A 12,238-nucleotide genomic window follows, 5' to 3' on the forward strand; every position below is an offset into this window, starting at 1 on the left:
CCAGTGCCGCTTGCAAGGATGCGCGCTCAGCAGGGTGCGTGGCTGCGAAGGGACCCGCTTGCGGGGAAGGAGGCCAAAGTGACTTCTTGCTCGTTTATTTTGTAACTCGTAATCTCCACAGCAACATCAAGTGCTCGTCACAAGCCCAATGTGCAAAAAAAACCGTTACTTTTGTGCAGTCATTGGTGACCATCATCAACAACATCAATAACTTAGCATTCGTAACAGCGCTTGCCCCAAACACCTCCGCAACTCCTATCGCTTTACTTCAGACCTCCACAAAGTGCACGGGACCCCCCCCTCCTCCCCAGCAAAACAAACCCTCGCCTCCTAGGAAAACAATTTGCCCTGTGTGCCTAGCGCACCGCAGGGTAGCCAGCCATGCCCCTCGCCTGGCACAGGGAGCACAGCGAGCCGTCGAATGACGGTCAAACCGTCGTTAGATTTCTCAGGAATCACAGGAGGTGGAATGCAGCCAAACTAAGTGCAGGAGGCCAACAGAGAGCGATGGGTGGCCAGGCCGAGACCACAGACTCCTCACGCAACGCCGGAGGAGACCTCAGCAACCCCAAAGCCCACCCGGTCCACATCGGTCAACCCCAACATTGAAAAAAAACTTCTCCGGGACCAGCAGGAGTGTGGGGGGCTTACGTACAGCCCCCCACGGGGCGGCCACGTGGGAGCATATCACTAGTCCCGCTTCTCCCGCTCCTGCCGCCGCCTTTCGCGCCGCCGCTCCTTCCACTTCTGGATGATCGTTCCGCCCGTGAAGCCGATGAGGCTTCCGCTGATGACGGCCGCGATGGCGGCCACTTTGAGTCCGGTGAGAAAGCCGAGGGGCCCGGCCACGACGCCGCCGATGAGAGCCCCGGCCATGGGCCACGCCGCCACCTGCGCCGCAGGAGAACCAACGTCAGCTGCCGGCGGTGATGCCATCGGCGCCACGGATACCCCCATTTACTCTCAGGAGAAACCGTGTACTCGCACAGACACCCGCGGAGGATCAGACACCCACGCACCCCAGCACCCCAGCAGGGACCCCATAAATGTATGCCCCCCGAGTGGCGACGCACCATAGCCAAGTCCCGCACGCTGTCACCCTCGCCGCTCCGCCCGGGCCGGCCCGTCCCCTCTGTGCCACCGCCACCGCCAGCTCCTCTCCTCAGGATTCCCTGGGTGTGGGGGGCAGGGGTGGGTGAAGGGGGCGTGGGAGCAACACGGGTGTGGGGGGGGGGGGGGAATCGATCAAGTGTTAAGACGATGGCCTGAGGCTATTCAAACGGTTACAAGTCCCATAGGTTAGAGTGGCTGGGTGGACGCGAGTTAGTGAATTCGGTGGATGGGTGGTTGAGTTAAGAGGGTGGGTGAGAGTATAAATAGCACACCACGCACAGCTGTGCCGCTAAGACAGCTGGGATCCAGGACTCCCCATCCACATGCCGTGCGCGCCATGCCACGACCACCGCCACCACACGCTGCGCGTACAACCTGCTCAGCCTTGTCTAGACCACAAACTCACAAGAGCTCATGTGTGGCCATCCTTTCGGGCATGCCAGTACAGGCTCCTTTGCTGGGATACTCAATGGTGCGGCCTTCATTAGGTGCTGGCTAACAGCACTTGCCCCAACAGTATGTTCAGGCTATACAGGGGATCTTTATCTTTGCGTGTAAACTCACCGATGGCAGACGGACTTCCTTGTCGTGAAGCATCTCCAAGAGCTCCTCCAAATCCTGCCAAAGATAAAACCCCAAAACACACACACACACGAGCACCGATCAGACAGCGCGCGCGATCGTCTCCACAGTTGCGGATCACAGGAGGCCCAAAAGCAGAAGATGCCAAGCAGCCAGCAACAAACAGCACTGGAGTTGTAAAAGAAGATGAGAGTTATTAACAGGTTCCTTGAATTGAGCGAGGGTTTTTTTTTATTGAGAGCTTGGGGGGAAAGACGACGATGATGGGAGGGAATTTGTAGAGTGGAGCATTGTGAGGGCAAGGGGTGGGAAGAGAAGGGAGGTTGACCTGCAGTGTGGTGATTAAGCAATCTACAGTGTGGTGGTTGAGCGGGTAGGTGGGTGAGCGAACGAGCGGGTGGGCGAGCGAGCGGGTGGGTGAGCGAGTGGGTGGGTGAGCGAACGAGCGGGTGGGCGAGCGAGCGGGCGGTAGTGCGAGCGGGTGGGTGAGCGAGCGGGTGGGTGAGCGAGCGGGTGGGTGGGTGGGTGAGCGAGCGGGTGGGTGAGCGGGTGGGTGGGTGTGCGAGTGGGTGGGTGTGCGAGCGAGCGGGGGGGTGGGTGAGCAAGTGGGTGGGTGAGCGAGCGGATGGAGGTGCGAGCGGGTGGGTGAGCGAGTGGGTGTGCGAGCGAGCGAGCATTGTAACCTGCAGTGTGGTGGTTAAGCGAGCGAGTGGGCGAGTGCCGTTTTGTCAACGAGCGGGTAGTTGAGCGAGTTAAGCGAGCCTCTTGCTGCGAGTCACGCGGGAGGGCTTCTGGGAGCCAGGCGACGCAGATTCCTCACCAGCCGCAGAGTGGTCCAAGACTCCGACGCCGCGTGGCCCCGTGGCCTCTCGGGCAGGGGCGGCCTCGGGGCGTCGCCCTCCTCCCTGAGCCCCGACTCGAACAGCGACACTGCGTTTTCTTTAACTGAAGACAACTTACAATTAGCATTGCGTTTTTGGAAATGTACACAACTGTTATTGAACAGGTCAAGACTTATAACGACGAGGGCAGCAGGGAGGCGCAGTGTTGATACTCGCGGCCCAGTCAAGAGGCGCTGGGTTCGATTCCCTACTCGGGCACATTTATACGTGGAGTTCATGTTCTTCCCCTGTTCTGAGTGGGTTTTCTTCCATAGATAAAAAAAACACACAAAAACATAACTGGTGTTTTGACTTAAAACTTTCGTGACTGCAGGAATTCATATTCTTAGTTCTTTTTTTGGTAAAGTCACGTAAAAGAAAAAAAAATTAAATTGAAAATAAAAGCAAAAAACCCACAATAAAAATGTAAAAAGTTAAATCAAATTCTAAATAAATTTAAAACAATTATTTTGTATTTAATTAAAAAATTTTATTTTACTATCTTTATTGTGGATTTTTTAACTTTAATTATTTTCAATTTATTTTATTTTACGTATTTTTTTTTTTTTCTATTCACGTGACTTTACTGAAAGAACCAAGAATATAACTGGCGTTGCCTAAAACATTCCAAAATTACTGAATCTGGGATCACACAACAGCAACATTGCCCTCTCCTGCAAAAAACCGTATGGGAGACCGAGGCTTTGCTTGATAAACAAGCAAAGCAATAATAATAATTAATAATGATCCCGACAGTAACACGGAGACTGTTTTCTGCATGCGGCAGTGGGCTGGGGCAGCACAAGCTCGGCTTCTGCGGTGCGAACACAATCATGGCGCTTCTTCTGGAGCCATGCGGGACCCAGCTCGGCCCCAGTGCGGTGAGCGATCGAACCCAGTGGGAAAGGGCCGTGAGGCACAGGCATCCCCCACCGCCCCCCCCCCCGCGCTCACGCACACTCATTGGGGAGGCTTTGCGGTCCCAGCTGCTCCGTAGCGGCCGAGCAGGAGAAGGAACGCCGCTCCGTGTAGCCGGCAAAGTCGCTGGGCGAGGGGCAGCTGGTGATCATGCGCTCTCCCGCCGACGGCGGCTGCCGTCCCCCTCCATCGGCGCCGCTCCCCGCTCCGCAGAAACCTGCGTAGTGACGACAGCGCCGCCGCCAGCAGCGATGATCGATTACACTGGTCACACACTTTTTCTGGCATAAGGTATTCTAACTGTTTTGGGGTGCCGATTCCAAATCTGGCATCAGTTTTTGTCTATCACATCAGGTTTTTGAGATATCAAATATTGCATTTTCAATAAAAACTGCAGAAGAAAAATATTTAAAAAATGTGGATATCTACATAACATGATATTATAAACACACCATCCTAAAAATACAGCACAATATTTTAACACTAAAGCAGTCACTGACTCGCAACAACTTGCAATTATAAGTGACAGAGTTAATTTCGGGTAAAATCAATGAAAATGGGGTATGCCGATAGCATAAAAACTACAAGTAAACCCGTAAAAACAAAGTTTTTCACTCTAAATCCATTATATGCGTGGCGGCTAGAGTCCTCTCGTCCTCTGGCTTGAGATGGCTGCCACCTATGGGTCAAATGATTGTCTGCCAGTATTAAGCAATTGGTAATTAAATATTTAATTAGTTTTCCCTAAACAGTGTCAAATTTTGGAAACATTTTTTCACGAACATTAATTGTCTCGCACAACGAGTCTGTGTGCAAAATGTCAGCTCGATTGGATCACGGGAAGTGGGTTAAAAAACGACCGAAAGATTTGCACGGTCGTAAGCAAGCAAGCAAGCACGCAAGCAAGCAAGCATGCGAACTTAATATAAAGGATTCAAAAATGACATGTGATAGAGCAAATGCTGAGATCAGATTTGGAATCAGCACCCTGAAATTAGTCTAGAACAGCTGCAAAAGTCCAGGCCAGAATTTTTTTTTTTTGATAATTGGTTTTTTACCCTTCTATCTGGCAACAAAACTGACACTTTTTTTTACAAGGAGTCATGTTTGCATAGACCACAATACCTGCAGCCATAATGCAAACAAAAAACATAACTCTGATAATATATGCACTGTCCTTGAAGTTGATTGGTCCACACCCAATATCATATTTTTTACTGGCAAATGAGGTTCCAATGGTGTTTTTTTTTTTGTTGACCAGTGTCATCCGGCTCCAACTCAGACCCGGTTTTTGCAGTCGATCACGCGGCCGCCCCCACGAGCCTGCCTCCCAAAGGTGGGAAACCCCCGAGGAGCCACACCCAGCCCGACGCGGTTGACGATACCGCCGAGCCTGGCCCATCACCTCCCGTCCAGCGGTACACGGTGGAACAGAGGCGAGGCACGCCTCCCCTATTCTCGTGTTATGCGACCCGCAGCAAAACACTCTCCGCCAAGCACGCCGCGGGGCGAGAAGCGCCGTGTAAACCGAGGTGGGCCAGAGGTCGCAAACGGGTTTTGATTCCTTACCCGTACCCGGCCACACCAGGGTCACAAACGGGTACCCGTATCCGGCCGTACCCGTACCCTACCCGTACCCAGCCGGGTACCTGATTGCGACCTCTGGGATGAAGCCACGTTGCAGGCACGGGTGGGTTGATTCTAGGAACTTGAATTGTGAGAAGAGACAAGACTTTGGGAAATGAGTGATAAACGGTGACTCACCAGTGACTCACGGCCTACCCGTACCCGGCCACACCAGGGTCACAAACGGGTACCCGTATCCGGCCGTACCCGTACCCTACCCGTACCCAGCCGGGTACCTGATTGCGACCTCTGGGATGAAGCCACATTGCAGGCACGGGTGGGTTGATTCTAGGAACTTGAATTGTGAGAAGAGACAAGACGTTGGGAAATGAGTGATAAACGGTGACTCACCAGTGACTCACTGGCCTACCCGTACCCGGCCACACCAGGGTCGCAAACGGGTACCTGTACCCGGCCGGGTACGGGTAGCCAGGTATCGGGTAGGGTACAGGTATCGGGTACCCGGTTGCGACCTCTGAGGTGGGCTCAGACCGGTGCTCACCGGGTGCCCCTCCCCCCCCCAGGCCCAGCAGGAGGGTGACGGTGAGCCGGGCCTCGCGCCGCGCGGGCCGCACCGTCCGCTCGAACACCAGCCCGTCGCCCGGCACCACCAGCTCCCGCAGCTTCTCCACCTCCCGCACGTTCATCAGCAGTTGCTGTGACACGCCGCGCGCACACACACACAGACGACGACGACGGGGGTTTTTTCCCGCTCTCGTCAATTTCTCCATTTACCTTCTTGGTTCTTTCGGTAAAGTCACGTAGAAGGGAAATAATTAAATAATAAAAATAAAACATAATAAAATAATTCTCGCGACGTTTCGGCCACAACGCAAGCAGCCGTCCTCAGGTGAAGACCAGGTCTGTCGGGGAGACAGCGTCTGAATCACTCAGGGAGACAGTGTCTGAATCATTCAGACGCTGTCTCCCTGACAGACCTGGTCTTCACCTGAGGACGGCTGCTTGCGTTGTGGCCGAAACGTCGTGAGATTTATTTTATTATGTTTTACTTTTATTATTTTATTATTTCCCTTCTACGTGACTTTAACGAAAGAACCAAGAAGATGAATCCCTGCAGTCACGAAAGCTTTAAATCGAAATTTCTCCATTTACATTCTTTCATCTCCCCCACCGCCGCCGCCCCACAAAGTTTATCCCGATTAGGGAGCTGCCACAGTGGGGGTCAAGGTTCAGCGCACTGGACTTGCAATCCAGGGGCTTCCGTTTCAAATCCATCTCCCGGCAAGGCAATTGAAACAACGGTGCGGGTTTCTTAAATCCCCCCCCCCCCCCCCCTCCAGCTTCATAAATTTGTGCAACCGCAGTCTGTGATCACGTGCGGTGGGGTGAAAGTGTGGGTACGTAAAACCTCTTCGAACACGTCTGGTCGGCGTGGAAGAGACCAAATACCATGTATTGTGGAGGCCCCCTTCCACCAGCGGTGGACAGATCGTGGCCGATGACGACGGCGAGCGTGCGTTCTCACCTGCACCGTGCGCCGAGCGTTCACCTGCTCCTGGTGAAGCCGGTCCCACTCGCACAGACGGCACAGCTGCACGCGGCACGCGGGGCAAAGGTCACGGTCAACGGGTCTTCGCGGTCAAGAGGCCAAAGGGTTCTTGTTAAAGTTGTGGGTTATGGTTTCGATTTAAAGCTTTCGTGACTGCAGGGATTCATCTTCTTGGTTCTTTCGGTAAAGTCACGTAGAATGGAAATAATAAAATAATAAAAATAAAACATAATAAAATAATTCTATTTTATTATGTTTATTATGGGAGACGCTGTCTCCCCGACAGACCTGGTCTTCACCTGAGGACGGCTGCTTGCGTTGTGGCCGAAACGTCGTGAGAATTATTTTATAATGTTTTATTTTATTATTTCCATTCTACGTGACTTTACTGAAAGAACCAAGAAGTTGTGGGTTATGATTGAGCGCGGGGGGTTGTGGGGGAGGAGGGGGGAGGGGTCGGTGGGGCACCCTCTCCACGTTGAGCCGGTGCTTGTCGAGGCGCTGTGCGTCGGTGGGGATGGCGACCTTCACGAACTTCTGCAGCAGCGGCTCGAGGCGCGGGAACGGAACGCTCGGAGGCGCGGACGGAGCGGGGCACTCGGCGGCCATCGCGACGCGCTGGAGGGGGGCGGACCGCAAGGATCGGGGGCACAGAGACAGAAACACGGTCACTTTGGGGACAAGCGCTGATCGCGAGTGGCACCTACCAGAGGTCGCAACCGGGTACCCGATACCCGTACCCTACCCGATACCCGGCTACCCGTACCCGGCCAGGTACGGGTAGCCGTTTGCGACCCTGGTGCGGCCGGGTACGGGTACAGGTAGGCCGTGAGTCACTGGTGAGAAACCGTTTGTCACTCATTTCGGGTAGGGTACGGGTAGGATACGGCTACCTGTACCCGGCCGGGTACGGGTACCCATTTGCGACCCTGGTGCGGCCAGGTACGGGTACGGGTAAGGAATCAAAACCCGTTTGCGACCTCTGGCGCCTACGAAGGCCGGCATGGCACATGGCGGGGTGGGTGGTCGGCACCAATCACGGCCCAGCTTTGGCTCTCAAGTGGCAAAGTTTGCGCATCGCACCGGGCACACATTCGAGGCCGAGGCGACCAAGGGGAGGGCTCGCGAACCAGTTCAGGTCATCGTTACTGGCGTTGGTGGCCGTGATCGGGAATCAAATTCCGGTCGCGCCAGGGTTCGGAGCGCACCACGCTAAGCAATAAGCTGCCGTTCCCCCGCGAAACACACACGGACACCCAACCCATTCGTCACGTGCTGTTCTGGGGGTGGGGGACAGGGCTCGGCGCAGGCTCCCTCGGGTTAATGGGTTCACATCGGGTAACAGTCGTTAATAGTGGCCGGGCGCCGCTAATGAGTTGAGTGATAGGTTCAGGCAGCGGAGCGAGGGAGGCAGCATTACCATAGCGGGGAGGGTGGTGGGGGGGGGCTCGTGTAGGATGTTCAGCAACGTGCGGAGGTCAAGGCGCAGCCCTGCAATTGCTCCCTCGCGCCACTGAGTACCCACACTTTACCCCACCACGCTCGGCTTGCCGATCGACCGCACGTGTGAACGCCGATAAATTATAATTCCAGAAACGAAGAGGCGGGAACAAAATCGATAGACCGGTGAAGGGCACATTCATCTTTTTTTTTCCTTCCACATTATACTCCGTGTTGCAATCAACGCTCGTATGTTTTGTTTTTATCCCCTAAATTATATATCCCGATTGTGCCATCGGTGTTGTCAACAGGGAACTGGAAAGGCCCAATCATGTGGGGTTATCTCTAACCCACCCCCCCCTCCCCAAGCAAGGGGTGAGAGTAAATGACCCTATCATCGGGGCAGAAAGTCACCCAACACGTTGCTCATGACCAGGTTGGCGGTAAATGCGCAAAACAAAGACAAAGATCCCCCGTATAGCCCGACAGACTGCTGGGGCAAGTGCTGTTAGCGATCTTGATTTGAAGCTTTCGCGACTGCAGGAATCGCCGTGATTTATTTTATTTTTTTATATCGACGTGACTTTACCGAAAGAACCAAAGAGTAAAGACAAAGATCCCCCGTATAGCCCGACAAACTGTTGGGGCAAGTGCTGTTAGCGAGCACCTATGAAGGCCAGAACGGTACACGAGGGGGTGGGTGGCCAGCATCACGCCCGACCGCCTTTGTCTCTCCAGTGGCGATGTTTACACACCGCACCGGGTACTCATTTGAGACCGAGTCGACCTAGAGGAGGCCCAGAACCGGTTCAGATAATCGTCTCTGGTGTTGGCCGTGAGCGGGAATCGAACCCGGGTCGCCGGGTTCATAGCGCAGCGCGCTAACCGCTACACTACCGCTCCCCAAGAGACACACACACGAACACACACATATTAGCGATTGGCAGCACCCATGAAAGCAGGAACGGCACAACAAGAGGATGGGGGGGGAACAGCACCACGCCCGACCGCCTTTACGCGAACGAACACAATGAAAACAGCAAGTCAGCAGGCAATCTTCACGAGGGTTTAACACTCACGGCTTTACAACTCCGACAGTCGGAGTTGACAGAAGCACGCGGCCGTTGAGCTCACGAACCGGCTCTCACCTCGCGCGTGAAACTCCACCTCATCACCGACGGTCACACATCTTACTCTCTCGCCGACTTGGCCTCGGCACCGGATTCAACTTTGGAATTCCCCTCCCGTCGTCTCTCTCGCTCTCTCTCTCTCTCGCCCCATGTTACTATACACAGGGGCCGTCCATAAATGACGTCACGCGATTTTGGACTATTTTTGACACCCCCCCCCCCTCGTCACACGGCGTCACAAAAAGTCAGACCCCCCCCCCCTAAAATATGACGTCACAAAGATCTGCCCCCCCCAAAAGAAACATGCTTCAAATCGCTTTGAACTATTGTCATTGTAGTGCGTATTTAATGTGGCGCTGCACTCTGATGTTGTAGGAGAAAACATTTATTAAAAAGTCAATTTAATGAAGTAGAACGTGTTGTCTATATTTATTGAAAGTTGCGCATTTTGGTGTGACGTCACATTTCTCAACCCCCCCCCCCCCGTCACAAATGTCTGACCCCCCCTACCTCGGTGCGGCCCCACAGTACGTGTTCGACTCTCAACTATGATTATTGTTGTTGTTTTTGTTTTAACCAGACAAGCGGGCAAGAGACCTGGATGAGCGAGTCTCATTAAGCACAGTGCGACCTGGGGGTCAACAATCATGACATACGCGATAACAAAGTCCAGTACACCCTTGTTAATTTGACACATGGGGAGGGGGGGCTCTGGCCTCGACGAATCATTCAATATTCCGAATTATGTACAATGGTGCTCCCCAGTGTCTCCTGCTCCAAACACATTCCTGCGGAAGGAGCTGGTAGGAACGTTGGGTTGCTCAGTCAATGGCCTGCAGGGTCAACGGCGGCGTGGTGTATTCCGCAAATATGCCCGACTGTGAGGGCGGGCACAAGCCGGCGTGAGTAGGTTAAACGTTGAGTTTTATAAGGGCACCACGGGGTGACCAGCCCCTCCGCACCCAGCCCCAAACCTCCCACCCCCGACCCAGCCCCACCCAACCCCTCCCCACCCTCCGCACCCAGCCCCTCCCCACCCTCCGCACCCAGCCCCAATCCCTACCCTCCCCTCCCCACACAGCCCCTCCCTCCCCACCCAGCCCCTCCCTGCACGACGGACGGACACAATAATCCCCTGTGGGCTGGTGTAACCAGGAGGTTCCTACCAGTATAAAATATTAATACTGTAGTGTATGCTCAAAGCGCAATTACGAATGATCAAATACTGAAATAACGAGATTTTACTATACAGCAGCAATTAAACGAATATAAATTGGAGCAGAGACAACCAACTGTATACATTACAGCCAACACAGAAGATATATAATCTAACATAGATGAATTTTTAATTAGACGTATTTCCAAATAACTTTCAAAGCCCCCACACAGAACCATCAAGATTAGTAAATACAGGCAGTCCCCGAGGTACGACGGCCCGACTTACGATATTTCGATCTTACGATGGCGATACGACAAAATGCGTGTTAAAATTTTTCATTGCAGATAGGATTGCTTCCTGAAAAAAAACGTTCTATTAAATTGCAGGTAGGCTAAAAATGTACCTTGTTTTTTATTACTTTACATTTTACTGTGAAACACAGTATTGTAATTAATAAATACATACAGGATTAGGTTTACACAGCACGGCAGAGGTGGGACAAAGTCATTGTTATGCAAGTCCAAGTCGAGTCTCAAGTCATCAAATTCATGACTCGAGTCTGACTCGAGTCCAAGTCACATGACTCGAGTCCACACCTCAGAGGTGGGACAAAGTCATTGTTATGCAAGTCCAAGTCGAGTCTCAAGTCATCAAATTCATGACTCGAGTCTGACTCGAGTCCAAGTCACATGACTCGAGTCCACACCTCTGCAGCACGGTACTGTAAATTGCTCTGTTTTGCTAAATTATCACCATTCTTTAAGACTCCTGGGTAGGCTAGGCCATCTTCGACTTACGATTTTTTTTGACTTACGATGATGGGGTCGTCGTAACGCATCTCTGTCGTAAGTCGAGGACTGCCTGTATTCACGTGGAATTCGGGTGGTAGATATTGCACGAACATGATTCAATAGCCGAGCATAGACAGTCAAACGCACAAATACTCTACTCTGATATCAACAATTAATAGTGGACCACAACACAGGGTTTTTTTTGGTTAGATCGCATAAATGTGTCGTTAAGGGGCCCGTCCATAAATGACGTCACGCGATTTTGGATGATTTTTGACCCCCCCCCCCCGTTCGTCACATGGCGTCACAAAAAAATCTGACCCCCCCTCAAATATGACGTCACAAAGCTCTGCCACCCCCCCCCCCCCCAAAAAAACAAAACATGCTTCAAATCGCTTTAAACTATTGTCATTGTAAAGTGCGTATTTAATGTGGCGCTGCACTCTGATGTTGTAGGAGAAAACATTTATTAAAAAGTCTATTTAATTAAGCAGAACGTGTTGTCTATATTTATTTAAAGTTGAGCATTTTGATGTGACGTCACATTTCTCACCCCCCTCCCCTCGTCACACATCGTCACAAATGTCTGACCCCCCCCAATAGGTGCGTGACGTCATTTATGGACGGCCCCTAAACCCGCCAGCACACCTGTATTATGGACGATATTGGTCGCGAAAAGCTACGTGTTAAACTCATCAACAGTGCTTTGTCACTGGCCGTTGTTTGTGACTTTGTTCGATAATCTAAATTTTAATAAAATATACGCACTGTACGTGTGAAACCTTATTCATCAGCTGCTGCCGCCGTTTAAAACCTGAGCTTTCTAAAACCGCGCATTCGTTTACGCGCAGCTCTACCAAAACAACAAAAACAACAACTCAATAACAAAACAATTACAAATTACTGCCACGTGAAACATCCACGCGGAGCGGAGAATTCAATTGCCTGCCGAGGCCTACCTAGACATCGTGCGGGAAGCCTGCCCACTTGCCTGAATTCGCTACCGAGGAGGGCTCGAGGACTCCGGCGGGACGCGGTAGAAGCGAGGGGGTCGGGGTTATAATAATCTGAGAGGGTGGAGAGCGGGG

At 52.5% G+C, this 12,238-nt stretch overlaps 1 protein-coding gene across 3 annotated transcripts; it reads right to left on the minus strand.

Annotated features, from left to right (window-relative positions):
• Nucleotides 1-96: 96 nt before the first annotated feature.
• On the minus strand, nucleotides 97-12,238 carry LOC133358378 (syntaxin-17-like). Of its 3 annotated transcripts, none has more exons than XM_061576686.1 (9): nucleotides 12,142-12,238; nucleotides 7,156-7,248; nucleotides 6,607-6,672; nucleotides 5,623-5,776; nucleotides 3,535-3,711; nucleotides 2,516-2,640; nucleotides 1,678-1,731; nucleotides 1,074-1,172; nucleotides 97-891 (listed from the first exon to the last, which is right to left on the minus strand). In XM_061576686.1, exons 2-9 carry the CDS (start codon nucleotides 7,237-7,239, stop codon nucleotides 691-693), a joined length of 960 nt encoding a protein of 319 aa, XP_061432670.1. In that variant the 5' UTR covers nucleotides 7,240-7,248; nucleotides 12,142-12,238; the 3' UTR covers nucleotides 97-690. The 3 variants fall into 3 exon arrangements, with proteins under 3 accessions (XP_061432670.1, XP_061432669.1, XP_061432668.1); XM_061576685.1 differs by having other exon boundaries at nucleotides 7,099-7,248; nucleotides 12,110-12,238; XM_061576684.1 differs by having other exon boundaries at nucleotides 98-891; nucleotides 7,099-7,248.

The sequence above is a fragment of the Lethenteron reissneri genome, chromosome 61 (genome assembly GCF_015708825.2).
Source record: "Lethenteron reissneri isolate LAM-NWPU_2019-01 chromosome 61, ASM1570882v1, whole genome shotgun sequence".
In the NCBI taxonomy this organism is placed as follows: Eukaryota; Metazoa; Chordata; class Hyperoartia; order Petromyzontiformes; family Petromyzontidae; genus Lethenteron; species Lethenteron reissneri.

Bases quoted from the DNA above. Each gene is read 5' to 3' on its own strand.
- LOC133358378 (XM_061576685.1), bottom strand. From the start codon at position 7,239: ATGGCCGCCGAGTGCCCCGCTCCGTCCGCGCCTCCGAGCGTTCCGTTC. The intron at 6,673-7,098 runs GTGCCCCACCGA...TGCCGCGTGCAG, and splicing joins ACCGGCTCAACGTGGAGAGG to CTGTGCCGTCTGTGCGAGTG. The intron at 892-1,073 runs GTGCGTCGCCAC...CCTGCGGCGCAG, and splicing joins GCGTGCGGGACTTGGCTATG to GTGGCGGCGTGGCCCATGGC.